We start from the raw sequence: 20,712 nt of genomic DNA, 5'->3' as shown, positions 1-20,712 counted from the left end.
ACCTTGAAACTCACTAAATCATTGATTTAACAAAGATTTTTTTGAGGACTTACTCTGGCCAGAACCAAAGCTTCTCTCAGAGACTGACAGTTGCTAAAGCATGGCTCTCAGGAATAATACTGCTCTGTGTGAGCACCCACAGTCACGCTGTTGCATTTGTGTTTGTGCCAGGCCTGACTTTTGCTGCAGTTCACTGCTTGTCTGGGAAGCGGCAAGGGAGCCTCATGCTTTACCGGGCAAATAAGTATCCCAGGGAAATGCTTGGGCCGGTTACCTTCATCTGGAAGTCTAGGATGACCCCAGAGGATGCTTCTGAGGATAGGCAGCTGTGGATCTGGCTTCACCCAACTCTTAAACTGGTATGTCTTTCTGTTGCATTCCATCTCTTTAATCACAGTGTGTGGAGGGATTTAACCATACATGGGTGGGAGTCTGCTCTTTGCTTCCCCCACATGGACCTGCTTACTGCTGTATTCTTAATTACCATTGGAAGACAGAATTTTAGAAATTTCAGTGGTATAAAAGTTTGGCTGACGGTTTGATGTGGTAATTTTTTTAAATGAATCAATTAAAATGTTACTTTACATCCTTCCCTTACTTTCTTTTCCTTTCCTTTCCCTTCTTTCTTCCTTCCTTCCTTCCTTTCCCCTTCTCTCTTTCCCTCCCTCCTTCCCTCTCTTCCCTCTCCTCTCCTCTCCTCTCCTCTCCTCTCCTCTCCTCTCCTCTCCTCTCCTCTCCTCTCCTCTCCTCTCCTCTCCTCTCCTCTCCTCTCCTCTCCTCTCCTCTCCTCTCCTCTCCTTCTTTTCTCTTTCTTCCTTTCTTCCTTTTTCTTCTTTCTTTTCTTTTTCTTTTCTTTTCTTTTCTTTTCTTTTCTTTTCTTTTCTTTTCTTTTCTTTTCTTTTCTTTTCTTTTCTTTTCTTTTCTTTTCTTTCTTCAGGGTCTGTGTAGCCCTGGCTATCCTGTTGCTATGTAGACCAATCTGGCCTCAAACTCAAGGTGATATGCATGTTTCTGTCTTCCAAAAACCCACGTCTTCATGCCTGACTGTTTTTTTTTTTATTTATTTAATTTTTTTATCTAAAACTATTGAGCAAAGAATGGATGTATTTATCTTGACAATGATGATTTGATAAATAGATACGCATTATGTAATGTTTATCACAGTGAACACACTCATCTCTGTCAGTGTAATTTGTAACACTGCATTTAACTTAAAAAAGCAGTTTTCAAGGATTTATTTTTTTCTATTTTATGTGTATGCTGGAACCCACAAGGGCCAGAAGAGGTGGTCTTAACCACTAAGACACATCTCTTGAGCCCTCTGTGTTAAATTTTGAAGGTTAAAGTAAATGTTTACATACTTCCTTAGGCTGTCCTAGAAGAAATAAAAACAACATGCCGCTGTTCAGAACCCGTCAAGTCAAATATCTGCATGCCTGACCCACTCCTGACACCAGCCCCGGAAGACATTCAAGCAGGACTAGCTGATGACAAAATCAGCAAGAAAAGAAAAAGGAGAGATGATGGGGAGAGTGTTAGCCGAGCTAAGAAGACCATTGGTGACGGGACAGGAGATGCCTGCCAGCCTCGGTCATGGCGCTCTCCCACTACAGGGATTGTAGTCAGGTAGGAGGAGTTCCAGTGGGAGACTGTCATTGTGACAGCACTACGATCATCACCCCCCACCCCTTTCCTTTTTGGTTTTGTTTTTGTTTTTGTTTTGTTTTGTTTTGTTTTCAATAGAGGGTTTCCCTGACTGTCTTTAGAACTCACTGTGTACACCAGGCTGGCCTCAAACTCAGATTGCCTGCCTCTGCCTCCCAAGTGCTGGAATTCAAGGTGTGTGCCACCCTGCCTGGCTATGCCTTGTGCTGTGTGCCACCATGTTTGCTATGTCCCATTTTTATCACAGACATCACGTGTGATAGACATTTCCATTTTGTGGTCTTCTCTCAGTGACTTGACAATGGAGATGAACAGGTTCCGGCTGATAGGCCCTCTTTCGCACTGTATCCTGACCTCAGCACTGAGGGCTGCTCCTGTACACACAGTGAGTAAACACGGCAGATCTGTGAGGCTTCACATACAATCTCGTATCCTGTTGGGTTGCTATATAATCTGTTATTCCCAGCTCATTTTTGCTAATATATTTTTTTAATCTTTCACTTCTAGAAGATGGAATTTCAGTGGGTGTGATAGTCAATTGAATATTTAATTCATATCCTCCTCTTACTTTCATGAATCTGTAGAAGGTAATCCCTGCTCCGTAGATGGACAATGGGATGTCTCTAAAATCTCTTGACATTTTATGTCAGTTTTTATTCCCCTTTCCTTTAGTTTTTTGTTTTCTTTTAGTTTGGCTTATCTGACTGATTTTCTGGAAAGTTATGAGCAACATGTCTCCCGGCACTTCAGATCAAAAGCAGGGCTGACACCCTTTGTGCTCTCAGGATTTGTAGATTTGTAGCCACCAGTCCTACTTGTGACTGAGTGCCTGAGGAGCTGATTTGTATTTATTTAATTTTAACTAACTAAGGATTAAAGTCAGGGAGCTCTTTGTGGCCTGTGTTACCTCACACCTGCAGTTCTCACCTCACCTTTGACTTTTGGCCATGTTGGCCTTCAGGTTCTAGAATGTGTTACTTCTCATCTCTGTCAGGACTCACACCTGTTTTCTTTGTATCTGTTGAGCACTCTGTCGTGCTACTCTTGGTTGGGCTAAACATCCCTCAGTTTTCACGGCTCAGCCTGTGTCTTACACTCTGTATCCCCTCTGGGTAACTCGCTTGCCTGTTGTTTCTGTAGAACCTGCACGGTCCCTCTACATTAACGTCTGTATCTCTCATTGATGTCTGTGGCTGCTGATGACAGGCAGTGCTGGCCCTGCCCTCTGCCCTGTCCCCAGTGCTTAGCACAGTGCCTAGCACATGGAGAAGGTCTTGTATGTGCTCACAAAGGATGGAGTGAAGATTTGAGTTCAGAAGGCTTTGTTCTAGGGTCTGTACTCCAAACCACTTAGCTCTGCTAGGGGAGTGGACGAGTTACCACTTTAGGGTCTGGAGGAGGCTTTCAGCATGAATATTGGCCTTCACTGTCATATTTGTCACACTTCTATACTTGAAATGCTTTGCCAACTTTGCTAAATCCCACTTTGCCAAGAAAGATGTAAGTAGAAGTGTTTACCCAACTCGTCCGGTGTTGCTGAGAATAGTGAAGTGGTTTACTCGAGGTTTTCATTGGTTTGGTAAAAAAGGAACAGTTTACTGCTTAAATCAGAGAGGATGAAGGCAGTGAGATGGAAAAGGGTCTCTTAGGGAAAGAGAGTGACAGTGCTTACTTAAGCTGTGTCTTTGAAAAGCATGGCTGTATTCCGAGTATGTGAAATTGCTAATTAGAATGTTTAGTCTGGTAGCAATTACTGTCTTAGATATGCTGGCATCTTCCTGCCACTCCTTGTGAAACAGTTGTTCTCACATACAGAAACAAAGCCAGTGTAGCCTTGTTACAGCCGTGTTACAGCTGCAGCAGGTACTAGGCCAGGTCCTTGTTTTCCAGGGGGAAGAGGATGCAGAGGAGACACCACATCACTGGTGGACTGACACTTGCAGGAGCTCTGATGGTCTTTCTCTTCACCAAAGACAAGAAGCAGTGTTTCAGTTGTTGGGAGGTACCAGGAGGGAGGATCTGGGTGCTGGGGAGAAGGGAAGGGAGGAGTGGGAAGTGGTCAGGAGAGCAGTTTCCTGAGAAGTAGCCTTGCTTTTATCCTGCTGTTATTTGTTGTGATATAACAAGAGAATCAAGAAGCCCAGAGCTAAAGATTAAAGCATTGAGTTCGTGCTTGTTTATGAAATAACAAGCTTGTTCCTACTCTAAATAACTGGTGTTCTGCAGTAAGAAAGAGTAAGCGAGCAATAACTGCTGACCTAATGTCCTTGCACACTGCCCCCCAGATGCACGCAGCTGTTAGATAAATGTGTGCAGTTGTTAGGGAATAATGTTATGGTCTTTTCATTTTATTTTGCAAGAAACTTTATTTTTAAAGTGTTAATTTTATTTCTGAAGGTATTAATGGGCAAAAGGTGATATGTATTTTAAAACAATTATCCCAAGGAAAAACGTTTCATTGGAAAAATCTGAAAGATTTCAAAATACAAACAAGATTGTGTTAATACAACATTTTTATTACCTTTATTATTTTCTGTTTGTGTATGTGTACATGTATACATGTATACTTAAGGAAGTCAGTTCTCTTCTTTACTCATAGGGACAGAACTCAGGTTGTCAGACCTGAGTGCCACTCAGGTGGCAAGTGTCATTGCTCACTGAGCCACATGGCAGGCCCTGGGTGTTGCCTTTCTGTAAACTTGCTTTTATGCATTCACTCTCTCTGTTTTGTTGAAGGGATATCGTCACCAGCAGAAATTCCAGCAGGTACTATTCTGGGATTGACAGTTAGGGATCCGAGAGTAAATTTGCCCCCACAGCGATCCAGAGCTTTGCCTGATCCAGAAAGATACCAAGGTAAGGTGCTTGCTATGCCCCTTGTCGAGCTGTCAGATGCACAAGGAATTCATTCAGTCCCTGCCACTTATGGAGTAGCTCTATCTGGGGCATGTTAGGGGACACAGCCTGAAGCATCTTTTACATGGGAGGTGTAAACCACAGAGCCAACTTCTTAAGCTTGTTATTTATTTTTTTCCTGAGTTCTCTGTTTTCAGTATCTAGTAAAGTGTGTCTTTCTTTATTCTCCCAAATGACTGGAGTTTCAGAATTTACCTGTGAGGAAGGGATGTGCACCGGCAGCTGGTCTTGTGCTCATTGGAAGCCTCTGTCTGACCATACAGATGATCCAGGTTCGAATCCTGGCAAGGCCATCCCAGGTGCTGAAGTATCAGAGCACATGGTTTTGACAGAATATTGGTACCTGAGAGCTCGTTGGCTGGGAGTGTGGGAAGGTGGGTTTGGGCTGGCCAGGACTTGAGGGGTTTGCTGCAGTTGTGATGATGCTGTGTTGCATGTACTGTCATCTAAACACCACTAGTTAGGAGAGGAGTTTAACTAGCTTGTGAGCTTTGGGAGGAAAGCATGTAAGTATGTGTCATAACAACTTAACAATTGTGTTTTTAACCTCTAGATGTAGTTACCCAGCTTATTAGGGACCAATAAACAGCCCTGTGAGAGCGCCACATAAGAGGTGGCTGAGAGGATTGAAGACACATAGGAAATTAGTTGTTGTGGAGGCCAAGTCGTCGTTGTCACCTTCTACAGTGGGTATGGGCTGGCATGACCAGAAGTCCGAGCAGTCATACCTTAAAGCCATGGGCAAACTCTATGTCTCGCTGGCTCCCTCATACACGGTCTTGAGTACGTGAGTGCAGGCAAGAGTCAATACGCCTGGCAAGGAGGACACTTTTCACATGCATTAGTTGAATTAGTATTATGTCAGTACTTTTAATATCTCACCTAGGAAGATAAATCAGGATGAAGGATAGAAGTGTACTGTGGTGACTAGGTCATTTAAAATGCCAGTCCTTAGAAGAGTCTCAAACAGTGATAGTAAAATTAATTCAAATATACTGATCCTTAAAGAGGAGTTTGCCTGCTTTGTGTAACAAGCTCCTTATTTTCTTGTATAAACTGCATTTCAGGCAGGAAAAAGTTCCTAGGAACCTGACCGCTGTGTTCTCATGCTTTGAACCTTTACCTCTTAAGTAAGAGTTAGTTATTAACATGTTTTTAAAAACACTTTTCACTTTCATTAACAGAATAGTTTACTATGTAAATAGCTTCGAGGTGAGATTTCAAAATACAGATCCAAGGCTGGAGGTGTAGCTTGGTGATAGAGCTCTTGCCTAACACCACACGGCCCAGGTTCAAGTGTCAACCCTGGGGAGGTTGAAAGAAAACCTCACACCCTATTAATGCCGTGTGGTCTGCTTTGTCTGCTGCTTAGCAGCTGCTGCTGCACTTTCAGCTCGGAGCTGCCTGTCCCTAACAGTAGGCTGCAGCTTTCTTCCTGCTGACCCCTGTGTTTTCACTGTGTCTGGAGTTCAGCCTTGTCTAGGTGTCACATGGTTGATCATACTGTGGGTAGTCTTTTCAGACTGGCTCTTTCCCTTAGTGAAATGCATCTATGAGTCTCCTGTCTTCTTTTAGTCCTGTTAGTCCATCATTTAGAATATTTAAAGATGAGCTGGTGCTTTCCTGTGCCTTTGTTTTGAGAATTCTCTCTGGTTTGCAGCTCAGATCTGCCTCTCAGATTTGTGTGAGCTCCATAGGGCAACATTCTGGATCAGTCAAGGCTGTCGGGGATGGGACTGGGCCTTCGTGGGCAGTGTGGCCGTCACTGGCACTCAGCACTACACCTATGACCTCTCTGGTTAGTCTCCACGAGCTTAGACCTCGTCCACGAGGTTAGACCTCGTCCACGAAATAGGACAGTTTGCAGATACCAGTGCTGCTTCTCTGTAGCTTTCTTCTCGGGTCTGTTCAGTTACATTTTCTCTGGCTTTGATCTCCCCTGAGATCTGTCACACCTTGCCCTAGTTACTTCCCAGCCAGCAGCTCTATACAGGTATGCACCTTTTTTTTTTTTAAGATTTATTTATTGTGTATAAGTACGTTGTAGCTGTCTTCAGACACACCAGAAGAGGGAATCAGATCCCATTACAAATGGTTGTGAACCACCATGTGCTTGCTGGGAATTGAACTCATGACCTCTTAACCACTGAGCCATCTCTCTAGCTCAGGTATTCACTTTTGAGTGAATTTCTTTTTTTTTGTTGGTTTTTTGTTTTGTTTTGTTTTGTTTTTTTTCCAGACATGGTTTCTCTGTGTAGCTCTGACTGTCCTGGAACTCACTTTGTAGACCAGGCTGGCCTCGAACTCAGAAATCCGCCTGCCTCTGCCTCCCGAGTGCTGGGATTAAAGGCATGCGCCACATGCCTGGCGTTGAGTGAATTTCTGTGTTGGTATTTTGGGACAATAGCCCCCCATCTCCTCATTTTTTTTTTAATTTATTTTTTTAAATTCTTCAGTCTAACAAAATTAGATTTGAAAGACTTTTTTTCTGTCATGAAAACTGTTTCTCAAGAAACAGTATAGTTGGAAAACATTGCTCGCCTTAAAGGAATGGAGAAACATGTTTTACACACAGCAGTGAACAGCTTAGTAAATGGTAGTTATAAGAGACCTGAGAGAAAGGGTAACAGAAGGTGCCATCTAGAGTTTGGTGATCTTAAATGAGATGGGCAGCTTATTAGTATTATAGTTGTGTCTTTGTTATGTCATGGTTTAGGAAGCCAATTTTAAGAATAATTTTTTTGTCAGGGAAAGTCTTCTAGTTCAGTCAATGCCTGTTTACTGCATGAAGCCCTTTGCTGTCTTCAGTCTTCCGCATTAGTGCTGGGTGGAGTGACTGTGTGGTTTGAAGGCTGTTTCTTTTCCCTCTTAGCTAATGAGCAAGTGAAGCAGCTGCTTCTGGAGGGTGTGCCTGTGGCATGTGCACACAGCTTCATCTGGGACCAGGATATCTGTAGGAGTGTCACCGAGAATAAACTCTTGGATCAGGTAACTAATGTGCCAGGCTATGGGAGTCACTGGAGTAGAGACACTACACGGTGATTTTATGTCCCGTGTACTTATAGATTCTTTGTTGTGATACATTGTTTTTGTTTTTTTAAAGAATGCTTTCTAGTAAAAGACCTGAAGTGTATAATCTCGTGGTTTGAATATATTTGTCTTTGATCTTATTTCCTTTAAATATTCTGTCTGTAAATTCACAATGATTGGGCCCCCACCAGAGACAGGCATTGAGTCAGATACTGACAGATGACTGGGGTGTTAGGAAGCGTAAGGAATGTCTACGGACACTGAGGCTGGCTTCCTGTGTGGAAAAGCTGATGTTTGAATTACTTTTCTATAGGAGCTAGACTTCTTGGAGGCAAGGTCAAGGCTGGAGTGGAGAAAGGCGTCAGGAAGTAAAAGTGGCATTTACAGTGGTCCAGGCCTGACCTGTTCATAATCCCCAGATGGGACAAGAGCTGAGAGTTAGTAGTGGGACAAGGGAGCGTTCTGAAGGGACACAGGCTAGAGTGTAGAGGGCCTTGAGATATCAAGTTGTGGGCCAGCTGTGTGGTCCACTGAGGGTTTCAAGATCGGTTATAGCATGACTGGATTTCACTCCAGCAGTATGTGGAGTGAAGGTTAGACTGGGATTCTGCTTGGGAGAGAGCTGGAGAAAGACCTACGGGTCAGATAGCCTTAAAAGAAACATGTATATAAAATAGCTGAGTGTAAAGAAAGAAAGAAGTACACCAATAGGACATGGTGGGGGTTGGAATTGTGCAGCAGCTGGAGTAAAGGGGCTGGGATTCAGAATATACTTCCAGAGGATAAAATTGTTGAGACATGGTGCTGTTGGAAGATGAGAAAGGGTATCTGTAGACTAGCTCCTAATATGATGGTGTCTGCTAGCAGTTGGGGTCATGTTGACTTGTTCACTGCTGTATTCCCAGGTTCTAGAAAAACACTTAGCATGTTAGAGGTGCTCAGTAAATATGCAAAAGGATGAACGATGAGCCCTGGGATTTGTGGGATTATTCAGTTAGGGGAGAATTTGGAAGAGGACTGTGGGAAAGGTGAGCCATTTGACATGTGCCTCTCAAGAGTGGATATCTTCAGAGACAGGCTTTAAGTTCCAGGTGGGAAGCTTGGGGCTAAAGGGGAGATATATTAGAATAGACAATACATATACAGGAAGTTATAGAAGCTTAGCAAACGTGAAAAAGTCAAAGTTTGAGGAGCATAGTTGAGGTTACAGTTACATCACAACATGGAGGAGTGCTCTGTTCTAGTCATTGAGACAGTAGCTGGCGTCTCTGAACTCAGCACAGCTGTTATTCCTTCCCTGAGCAGACTGAGGGAAGTGAGAGGGCACTGTGCACTCCTTGTTGTGTTAGTCCACGCCTTCCAATCACAATGCCTTCTGTTCTAATCACTCAGACCTGCTAAGATAGTTCCTCAAGAGCAGAGACCATTTCCCCGACCTGTCCACCTTTGAGAAGTTGTGGTTAATTTGTGTACTGCCTTACTTAATGATAACAGAAGATAATCAAAATGAAAGGGATCGAGTGTAAAAGTATAGACGGATTTAGATGAGATTAGCAGAATGAACACAACTTAGTTCACTTTGAATCTTCTGTATCCTCTAGCCCAGACAGCAAGTTCAGGTAATTTGGCCTTTTCCTACCAAAGCCTGTCCATAGAGGAAAATCTTTATAGAAAGTGTATTTACTCACACTGGCTTGTGCTTGCTATTTCAGAGCTTCGTCTTTTAGGTGAACATTTAAGTTTTAAGTTTGGTCCTGGGGAGGCCCAGTGCGATCTCCTAGAAGACTGTGGCTGTTTGTATCCACTTGTTTTCTTCCCTTAGGATTTAAACCGGATGAGAAGTGAGTTGCTGGTGCCCGGATCGCAACTTGATTTAGGGGCTCGTGAATCTAAGATACCCATACTTCTGATTCAGCAGCCAGGAAAAGTGACTGGCGAAGACCGACTGGGCTGGGGCAGTGGCTGGGATGTCCTCATTCCCAAGGGCTGGGGCATGGCTTTTTGGATTCCATTTGTAAGTCTCCTTTTGATTTCAGCTTATAATTGCAATATTTAAAACACAATCTTAATTGATAATAGATGCTAAATATTCTGGGGATTATGCACAGTTTAGGAACTTAACAGTGTACTTCTGTCCTTAGTGGTGAAATAGTGAATATAAAAATATAGAATACTTTATAACATGTGGTTCCTGGAGCCAGGTTCCCGTGGATAACCTGTGGGCCAGCAGGATGGCTCACAGGTTAGGGTGCATGCCACCAAGTCTGACATCCTGAGTTTGATTGTCAGTACCATATGGTGGAAGGAAAGAATGAGGTCTCTCAAGTTTTCCTCCACACTTGTGCCATCACACATGCACCATGTGCATGCACATGTACACAGAGTAAATAAAGTTGAAAAATAAAAAAAGACAGTAGTGTAGCCCTCTTCCTCCAAAGACAGTCTTTCTATGTAGCACATGCTGGCCTGGGCTTTGTTAGCTGACTGCTCAGGCTCCCAGGCAGGGCTTGTAGGTTTAAACACACTGCCTGCCTCATATTGTACATTTTTTCCCCACACATTTTATTTTTTGTTTTCTTACAGTGATTAGAATATTAACTGTACAGGTACTCTGTGATATTTCCATACATGCTTGCTTTGTGTTGATCGTCCATCTGTCTACCTGTGTCCCACAGTCTCTTCCACAAGCACCTCCCCACACCTTATAGGGATAAGAAACAATAGTTGAAGGTTTTGAAAATGGAATGTATTTTAAAAAAATATTCATCTATTTTATGAGTACACTATAGCTGTCTTCAGACACACCAGAAGAGGGTATCAGATCCCATTGCAGATGGTTGTAAGCCACCATGTTGCTGGGAATTGAACTCAGGATCTCTGGAAGAGCAGTCAGTGCTCTTTTTATATTTTTATTTTTTAGATATTTTCTTTATTTACATTTCAGATGTTATCCCCTTTCCTAAATCCCCTCTGAAAATCCCCTATACGCTCCCCGCTCCCCCTGCTCCCCAACCCACCCACTCCTATTCCTGGCCCTAGCATTCCCCTATACTGGGGCATAGAGCCTTCACAGGACTAAGGGCCTCTCCTCCCATTGATGACTGACTAGGCCGTCCTGTGCTACATATATATCTAGAGCTACAAGTTCCACCATGTGCTTTCTTTGATTGGTGGTTTAGTTCCAAGGAGCTATGGGGACACTGATTAGTTCATATTAATGTTCCTCCTATGGGGCTTCAGAACTCTTCAGCTCCCTGGGTATTTCTCTGTCTCCTTCATTGGGGACCTTGTGCTCTGTCCAGTGGATGACTGTAAGCATCCACTTCTGTATTTGCCAGGCACTGGTAGAGCCTCACAGAAGACAGCTATATCAGGCTCCTGTCAGCAGGATCTTGTTGGCATCTGCCTAGTGTCTGGGTTTTGTGGTTGTTTATGGGATAGATCCCCAGGTGGAACAGTGTCTGGATGATCGTTCGTTCCTTCAGGCTCTGCTCCAAACTTTGTCTCTGTAACGTCTTCCATGGGTATTTTGTTCCCCATTCTAAGAAGGAACGAAGTATCCAAACTTTGGTCTTCCTTCTTCTTCAGTTTCATGTGTTTTGCAAATTGTATCTTGGGTATTCTAAGTTTCGGGGCTAATACCCACTTATCAGTGAGTGCATATCATGTGTGTTCTTTTGTGATTGGGTTACCTCACTCAGGATGATATCCTCCAGATCCATCCATTTGCCTAAGAATTTCATAAATTCATTGTTTTTAATAGCTGAGTTGTATTCCATTGTTTAAATGTACCACATTTTCTGTATCCATTCCTCTGTTGAGGGGCATATGGGTTCTTTCCAGCTTCTGGCTATTATAAATAAGGCTGCTATGAACATAGTGGAGCATGTGTCCTTATTACCAGTTGGAACATCTTCTGGGTATATGCCCAGGAGAGAGGTATTGTTGGATCTTCCAGTAGTACTATGTCCAACTTTCTGAGGACCCGCCAAACTGATTTCCAGAGTGGTTGTACCAGTTTGCAATCCCACCAGCAATGGAGGAGTGTTCCTTTTTCTCCACATCCTCGCCAGCATTTGCTGTCACCTGAATTTTTGATCTTAGCTATTCTGACTGGTGTGGGGTAGAATCTCAGGGTTGTTTTAATTTGCATTTCCCTGATGACTAAGGATGTTGAACATTTTTTCAGGTGCTTCTCAGCCATTTGGTATTCCTTAGTTGGGAATTCTTTGTTTAGCACTGTACCCCATTTTTTAATGGGGTTATTTGATTTTTCTGGAGTCCAGCATCTTGAGTTCTTTGTATATATTGGAAAGTAGTCCCCTATCAGATTTAAGATTAGTAAAAATTCTTTCCCAATCTGTTGGTGGCCTTTTTGTCTTATTGACAGTGTCTTTTGCCTTACAGAAGCTTTGCAATTTTATGAGGTCCCATTTGTCGATTCTCGATCTTACAGCACAAGCCATTACTGTTCTGTTCAGGAATTTTTTTCCTGTGCCCATATCTTTGAGGCTTTCCCCCACTTTCTCCTCTATAATTTCAGTGTCTCTGGTTTTATGTGGAGTTCCTTGATCCACTTAGACTTGAGCTTTGTACAAGGAGATAAGAATGGATCAATTTGCGTTCTTTTACACACTAACCACCAGTTGTGCCAGCACCATTTGTTGAAAATGCTGTCTTCTTTCCACTGGATGGATTTAGCTCCTTTGTCAAAGATCAAGTGACCATAGGTGTGTGGGTTCATTTCTGGGTCTTCAATTCTATTCCATTGATCTACCTGTCTGTCACTGTACCAGTACCATGCAGTTTTTATCACAATTGCTCTGTAGTACAGCTTTAGGTTAGGCATGGTGATTCTGCCAGAGGTTCTTTTATTGTTGAGAATAGCTTTTGCTCTCCTAGGCTTTTTTTAATGCCAGATGAATTTGCAAATTTCCCTTTCTAATTCCTTGAAGAATTGAGTTGGAATTTTGATGGGGATTGCATTGAATCTGTAGATTGCTTTTGGCAGGATAGCCGTTTTTACTATATTAATCCTGCCACTCCATGAGCATGGGAGATCTTTCCATCTTCTGAGGTCTTCTTTGATTTTTTTCTTCAGAGACTTGAAGTTCTTATCATAAAGATCTTTCACTTCCTTAGAGTCACACCAAGGTATTTTATATTATTTGTGACTATTGTGAAGGGTGTTGTTTCCCTAATTTCTTTCTCAGCCTGTTTATCCTTTGTGGTTTGTTTGAGTTAATTTTATATCCAGCTACTGCACTGAAGCTGTTTATCAGGAATTTTTAGGGTCACTTATATATACTATCATATCATCTGCAAATAGTGATATTTTGATTTCTTTCTTTCCAGTTTGTATCCCCTTGATCTCCTTTTGTTGTCAAATTGCTCTGGCTAGGACTTTAAGTACTATATCGAATAGGTAGGGAGAGAGTGGGCAGACTTGTCTAGTCCCTGATTTTAGTGGGATTGCTTCAAGTTTCTCTCCATTTAGTTTGATGTTGGCTACTGGTTTGCTGTAGATTGCTTTTATTATGTTTAGGTATGGACCTTGAATTCTTGATCTTTCCAAGACTTTTATCATGAATGTGTGTTGGATTTTGTCAAATGCTTTCTCAGCATCTAACGAGATGATCATGTGGTTTTTGTCTTTGAGTTTGTTTATATAGTGGATTACATTGATGGATTTCTGTATATTAAACCATCCCTGCATCCCTGGGAGGAAGCCTACTTGGTCATAATGGATTATCGTTTTGATGTGTTTTTGGATTCGGTTTGTGAGGATTTTATTGAGTATTTTTGCATCGATATTCATAAGGGAAATTAGTCTGAAGTTCTCTTTCTTTGTTGGATCTTTGTGGGGTTTAGGTATCAGAGTAATTGTGGCTTCATAGAATGAATTGGGTAGAGTACCTTCTGTTTCTATTTTGTGAAATAGTTTGAGGAGAATTGGAATTAGGTCTTCTTTGAAGGTCTGATAGAACTCTGCACTAAACCCATCTGGTCCTGGGCTTTTTTTGGTTGGGAGACTATTAATGACTGCTTCTATTTCTTTAGGGGAAATGGGACTGTTTAGATCATTAATCTGATCCTGATTTCACTTTGGTACCTGGTATCTGTGTAGGAAGTTGTCCATTTCATCCAGGTTTTCCAGTTTTGTTGAGTATAGCCTTTTGTAGTAGGATCTGATGATGTTTTGGATTTCCTCAGGTTCTGTTGTTATGTCTCCTTTTTCATTTTTCATTTTGTTAATTAGGATACTGTCCCTGTGCTCTCTAGTTAGTCTGGCTAAGGGTTTATCTATCTTGTTGATTTTCTCAAAGAACCAGCTCCTTGATTGGTTGATTCTTTGAATAGTTCTTTTGTTTCCACTTGGTTGATTTCAGCCCTGAGTTTGATTATTTCCTGCTGTCTACTCCTCTTGGGTGAATTTGCTTCCTTTAGTTCTAGAGCTTCTAGGTGTGCTGTCAGGCTGCTAGTGTACACTCTCTCTAGTTTCCTTTTGGAGGCACTCAGGGCTATGAGTTTTACTCTTAGGACTGCTTTCATTGTGTCCTATAAGTTTGGGTATGTTGTCGCTTCATTTTCATTAAACTTTAAAACGTCTTTAATTTCTTTCTTTATTTCCTCCTTGAGCAAGTTATCATTGAGGAGAGTGCTGTTCAGCTTCCACGTCAATGTTGGCTTTCTATTATTTATGTTATTATTGAAGATCAGCCTTAGTCTGTGGTTATCTGATAGGATGCATGGGATAATTTCAATATTTTTGTATCTGTTGAGGCCTGTTTTGTGACCGATTATATGGTCAGTTTTGCTGAGAAGAAGGTATATCCTTTTGTTTTAGGATAAAATGTTCTGTAGATATCTGTTAAATCCATTTGTTTCATAACTGCTGTTAGTTTCACTGTGTCTCTGTTTAGTTTCTGTTACCAGGATCTGTCTATTGATGAAAGTGGTGTGTTGAAGTCTCACACTATTATTGTGTGAGGTGCAATGTGTGCTTTGAGCTCTACTAAAGTTTCTTTAATGAATGTAGATGCCTTTGCATTTGGAGCATAGATATTCAAAATTGAGAGTTCATCTTGGAAGATTTTACCTTTGATGAGTATGAAGTGTCTTTTTTGATAACTTTGGGTTGGAAGTTGATTTTATTCGATATTAGAATGGCTACTCCAGTTTGTTTCTTGGAACCATTTGCTTGGAAAATTGTTTTCCTGCTTTTTACTCTGAGGTAGTGTCTGTCTTTTTCCCTGAGGTGGGTTTCCTGTAAGCAGAAAATGTTGGGTCCTGTTTGTGTAGCCAGTCTGTTAGTCTATGTCTTTTTTTGGGGGGGGGGGGGGGGAGGAATTGAGTCCATTGATATTAAGAGATAAGGTCATTGTTACTTACTGTTATTTTTGTTGTTAGAGTTGGGATTCTGTTTTTGCGGCTATCTTCTTTTAGGTTTGTTGAAGAATTACTTTATTGCTTTTTCTAGGGTATAATTTCCCTCTTTGTGTTGGAGTTTTCCCTTTATTATCCTTTGAAGGGCTGGATTTGTAGAAAGATACTATGTGGATTTGGTTTTGTCATGGAATACTTTGGTTTCTCCATCTATGGTAATTGAGAGTTAGCTTGGGCTGGCATTTGTGTTCTCTTAGGGTCTGTATAACATCTGTCCAGGATCTTTGGCTTTCATAGTCTCTGATGAGAAGTCTGGTGTAATTCTAATAGGTCTGCCTTTATATGTTACTTGATCGTTTTCCCTTACTGCTTTTAATATTCTATCTTTATTTAGTGCATTTGCTGTTCTGATTATTATGTGTTAGGAGGAATTTCTTTTCTGGTCCAGTCTATTTGGAGTTCTGTAGGCTCCTTGTATGTTCATGGGCATCTCTCTCTTTAGGTTTGGGAAGTTTTCTTCTATAATTTTTTGGAAGATATTTACTGGCCCTTTAAGTTGAAAATCTTTATTCTCATCTATACTTATTACCCTTAGGTTTGGTCTTCTCATTGTGTCCTGAATTTCCTGGATGTTTTGAGTTAGGATCTTTTTGCATTTTGCATTTTCTTTGATTGTTGTGTCCATGTTTGCTATGGGATCTTCTGCACTTGAGATTCTTTCTTCCATCTCTTGTATTCTGTTGCTGATGCTCACATCTATGGTTCCTGATTTCTTTCCTCCGATTTCTATCTCCAGAGTTGTCTCCCTTTGTGATTTCTTTATTGTTTCTCCTTCCATTTTTAGATCCTGGAAGGTTTTATTCAATTCCTTCATCTGTTTGGTATTGCTTTCCTATAACTCTTTAAGTGATTTTTGTGTTTCCTCTTTAGGGGCTTCTAGCTGTTTACCTGTGTTCTCCTGTAATTCTTTAAGGGAGTTATTTATTTCCTTCTTAAAGTCCTCCATCATCATCATGAGAAGTGACTTTAGATCCATGTCTTGCTTTTCTGGTGTGATGGTGGGAGGACTAGATCCAGGACTTACTATGGTGGGAGAGTTTGGTTCTGATGATGTCAAGTAACCTTGGTTTCTGTTGCTTCTGTTCTTAAGCTTGTCTCCTGCCATCTGATTATATCAAGTGCTTGTTGCCCTCAATATGTGTGATTGGAGCCTGTCCTTCCTATAATCCCGGTTGATTCAGGATTCCTCAGAGTCCAGCTTTCTCTGTGATCCTGTGAATCCAGGATCCTGTGAACCTGAGATTCTGGGTGTATCAGAGTTCTTGGCAGTAAGCTTCCTCTGAGACCCTGCGATCCTGGTGTGACCAAGCTCCTGGTATCCTGGTATCCTGAAATCCTAAGATCGTAGGCTTGTTACAGCGCCTGGAAGTGGTGTCTCCTCTGGGGACTGTGGGGCTGTCTGGTGTGTTCGAAACCAAGGTATACCAGCACCGATCAGAAGGAACCTGAGCTTCTGGTCAGGCAAGGCTCCTGTGTCCTTGCTCCTGCTGTCACGGGCCTGTCACGATTGGTTTGGAACCGATGCTGTGTTTCACTCACTAATGATCCTAAGATCCTGGGCGTGGAGAGTCCTCTGGGGACATGGGACCATCCGCGGAGTTGGTGCCCAAGGTGACCCGGCGCTGGTGCTGACCGGAAGGAATCTGTGCCCCTCCAGCCAGTGCTCTTGTTTTTCGAGACAAGGTTTCTCTGTCCTGGAACTCACTTTGTAGACCAGGATGGCCTCGAACTCAGAAATCCGCCTGCCCCTGCCTCCCGAGTGCTGGGATTAAAGGCGTGCGCCACCACGCCCGGCTCCAGTCCATGCTCTTAACTGCTGAGTCATCTCTCTAGCCCTATTTTTTTTTTTTTTTAAATAGGCAACAATAATGTTGCATTTTTGACTTGAATAAGTTCAGTAGCTTAGCTTTTACAGCACTATAGAGCATACTGTTGTGATTTTAAGTGCTAAGTATAAGCATATACTGTTCCCATTTTTTAACTGTAGCCAAGACTTTTATTGAAATCTGTGTGTGAGCATCTTCTGGTTAGTTTAAGCATTACTCTGCTAGATATGGGCTATGCCGTTGTCGACTGCTAGGTTTGTGCAGATTATTACGTTTTTAGTCATTTTGCCTAGTGCAAACTGTTAATCATTTAGGAAGGGGATTTTGTTTTACTTGTTCCTCTTAATTTTTTTTTTTTTTTTGTTAGGAAAATCTTTGTTTGCTTTTTCTTCAGTACTGAGTATTGAGCTGAGGGTCTTAGCCAGTCTATGAAGCACTCTGTCACTGAGCTGCATCCCCAGACAGTTAGGCATATTTCAGTATGCGCCCTGTGCCTGCGTTCCGATTAGGCAATGCTCCATGCCCCTCACATCTCTTAGCTCTCCTCCTAAAGTACCACAATTAGGATTTGGTGTTTGTTCCCTCTGTGCATGGTCTTTTATCAGATGCTTGTATCTCTGTAAGTACACATTTTTAATCTATATGCCTATCGCGTATGGGTCTGCAACTGGTTTATTGGATATTGAGTTATTTCCCATGTTGACTGAAGTTTCATCCATTCAGTTTTACTATTGTTTGGTGTTTAGTTGTAGGATTCTCTTAATGTGCGTATTTATCAATTTTCCTTGTGCTGGGCTTTAAGCTTGTTTCTCATTCCCCTATATAGACAGTTAAGCAATTTCACTTCAGGTTAGAAAACTGACAGGGCCCCTTGGCTTTTCTGTTAGATCTACCGAGGTGCAAGAGTTGGTGGATTAAAAGAGGCTACAGTACATTCTCAATACAGACGGGCTCCTAACATCCCAGGCGATTTCCCAGACTGCCGTGCTGGAGTTCTGTTTGCTGAAGATCAAGCTAAGGATCTTCTAGAGCAGTACAAACGGTAAGGAAGGAACGATTCTCAGTCTGGTCTCCGGCCGGGGGTTCCTGCTTTCCTCGACCGCTGGCTTGGGGATGGCTGCAGTAACTGTGGGTAGTGGAAAGCCTTTCCTTGTGTTGTCTGTTACCAAGAAGTGCTTGGAGCCAGGGTATCCTTTTTTGGCCTGTAGAGGCCTATCTGGTCCAGCCCTTCTCTAGGTTATTTTCCAACTTCAGTGATGGACATCTGAACTACAGACATGCACTTCAGATACTTGCTATGGATCTCATCGCTATCCTACCTGTACCCCCATTCTTACAGAAATTGTACTTTTTAAGAAAACCTGGTTTTAGAATAGTACTAATTTATTAAAGTTAACGAAACCATGGAAGTAGGTAAAACACTTTAAACTGATACAATTCTGCCATCCAAAGAGATACATACGCACTGTTTTTAATATTTAAGTATTATCCTTGTAGCCTTTCTTCTTATATATCTTTCATTGGAAACAAGTGAATGAGGGCCTTTATTTCTGTTATATAGAGAAGTCTAGGTAAACTATAGGAACCCATGTTCCCATTAAATTGTAGGTTTCTGGAAGCACAGAAACTCTCTTGTTTGTGGTGCTTATAGATCTAGCCATCGGTGGTGTACACTGGGCCTCTCTAACATTTGTTGTTTGATAATTGAATGTTGCAGTGGCTTTGCTGGGAGTTCCTGTTCCTACAACCACAGACAGAGGTGGTGTGTGTCTGTGTGTATCTGTGTGTGTGTGTCTCTGTGTGAGTATGTATGTGTGTGAGTGTGTGTGTGTGTGTGTGTCTGTGTGTCTGAGTGGTGTAGAGTTGGCTGGCTCTCGAGCCATTTGTTGAATGATAGACCGGTGTTAGTGACTAAGTTGTGACCTGGTCCTGGATCAGCTTCCCAGCCATTCTGTGCTGTGTCTGTGCGCCACCTGTACGGTGTGGCCGAGTCCTGTAGCTGAGAATGTTTATTATTCACTGTTTAGACTCTTTCATGTCTATTCTCTGTAGGTACAAAACCTCCCAAATACAAGAATGGTGTTATCCATACTACTTTGAAACCTGACCTTTTCATTTAACCAGCGTGTCGGTTTCCCTATATCAATAAGCAATGATCGTACAGCAAATGTTGGCAGACTTTTGTAGAGGGCCAAATGATGTGCACTTATGACTGTAGACCCTTTTGTCTCTGTGACAAGGTCTCAGCTTTGTCACTGGGACAAGGAAGCAGCCCCAGGTGACAAAAACAGAGTATGCTAGAGTTCCAACCAAGGCTTATTTCTGGCTCACTCACTTAATGGAATTCATATAATTTTCAGTCATAAAATAGGATCATTTTCCTTTTCCAATGACTATAGAAATATGAAAATCATTCTTAGGGTATGGGTCATATAAAGGCAGATCTGGCCCATGTGGCTCAGCTGCCAGCTGTGGCGCAGGTTGGAGTTTGAGTGACCCTGTAAGGCTGCAACATGAATGTGCACGATGTCTCCTCAGCGGCCTTGTGGGGTGCCTCTGCTCTCCTGGCCGGTGCTTTGGGGAACTTTCCCCTAAACCTATCTCTATATTTGTCTGAGTCATTCATTCATCCAGATTTATTTCATCCATATTTATTGGCTCTGTGGCTCCAACAGGCACAGAGTAAAGCAACGTTAGTTTCTTCTTTACTTTATTTGATCACGTCATGCATCTATAGAGGGTACTGTGATTACATTTACTGCCCCACAGTCCTCTCTTACCACCCTGCCCATTCCTACTGACCTCCGTTTCCCAGCTCCTCCTCCTGTTTTCCTGACTTTTTATTTTTGACTCATTGATTTAATACAGGTTGCTTGTATGGGCGTGGCCGTGGCCGTGGGTATGGGCTGTTTACTGGAGCATAGGCAACTTAACAATTGCTCTACCACTGAAGAAAATGACTCCTTGGGCAACTAGTCAATAGCTCCTCAGAGCCAGGAGCCCCTCCCATATCCATGTGGGGATTTTTGTTCTCTTTGTTTTTTCAAGACATGGTTTCTCTGTGTACACCTGGCTGTCCTGGAGCTCACTTGGCTAGCCTCTGCCTCCCAAGTGCTAGGGTTAAAGGTGTGTGCCACCACTGCCTGGCTTAAAAGCATATATCATGTCCTTACCCCTCCCTCACCCACCTGGCTCCCACCCCCGGGAGTTTTGACTGGCTTGATCTTTGTAGGTAGCCTCTGTGTGTCTGAGACGTGCATGAGTTCTTTCAGTTCTGTCTTTCTGCCCCACTGTTCCCGGGCCTTGGAGGGAGTGATGCACGTATTTATGGCCAAGCACTGATTCTTGAGACTTTGGCAAGTTATAAGACTGCATGAATTGTCACCCACTGCCAAAAGAAGCTCCCCTGATCACGGCTAGGTGCCGCACAGTCTGAGGCATAGACACAAATGCTGAGAAGACAGTTTGACTACAGAAGTCAGCAGAACCTAAGTCGTCTGTGCTTTTCTGTGAAGCCTTCCCCACACTTTTGACCTGGAGTGTCCCACCACCCTCCAGCAGCCCGACCCCTTGATCACTTTCCTAACTGTTCTTCCACTTACAGTGTTTGTACACTAATTTTGCAGACACACACTTATTCTTTCTGATTTTCTTGTTGTCCAGTCAGGAGAGAGGGAGAAGCGTCACTGTAACTGACTTAGAGCCTTGGAAATCTACAGGGACAGCATGCCCGGCCCCAGGAGACCATGTACTTGGAGCTCTCAAGATCAGTACACACATTTGTAGATGTGTTATCTTTTATAAAAAACAAGCTGGGCGTGGTGGTGTA

At 42.5% G+C, this 20,712-nt stretch overlaps 1 protein-coding gene across 2 annotated transcripts in view; it reads left to right on the top strand.

Moving 5' to 3' along the window:
* The window catches only part of Pop1 (POP1 ribonuclease P/MRP subunit), a 35,681-nt gene that overhangs the window by 12,655 nt on the left and 2,314 nt on the right, over positions 1–20,712 (top strand). Inside the window, exons 7-15 of one of the 2 annotated variants that reach the window (XM_085831989.1) lie at positions 172–359; positions 1,370–1,626; positions 1,957–2,050; positions 3,556–3,667; positions 4,402–4,521; positions 4,764–4,853; positions 7,454–7,569; positions 9,434–9,625; positions 17,771–17,925. In XM_085831989.1, the coding sequence (XP_085688115.1) occupies positions 172–359; positions 1,370–1,626; positions 1,957–2,050; positions 3,556–3,667; positions 4,402–4,521; positions 4,764–4,853; positions 7,454–7,569; positions 9,434–9,625; positions 17,771–17,925 (1,324 nt within the window). The remainder of the gene's footprint in view (positions 1–171; positions 360–1,369; positions 1,627–1,956; positions 2,051–3,555; positions 3,668–4,401; positions 4,522–4,763; positions 4,854–7,453; positions 7,570–9,433; positions 9,626–17,770; positions 17,926–20,712) is intronic. The other variant, XM_021183600.3, reaches the window with a different exon arrangement.

The sequence above is a fragment of the Mus caroli genome, unplaced genomic scaffold (genome assembly GCF_978045245.1).
Source record: "Mus caroli unplaced genomic scaffold, Mus_caroli_1 scaffold_16, whole genome shotgun sequence".
Classification (NCBI taxonomy): domain Eukaryota; kingdom Metazoa; phylum Chordata; class Mammalia; order Rodentia; family Muridae; genus Mus; species Mus caroli.
This window is presented reverse-complemented; position numbering and strand designations above follow the sequence as displayed.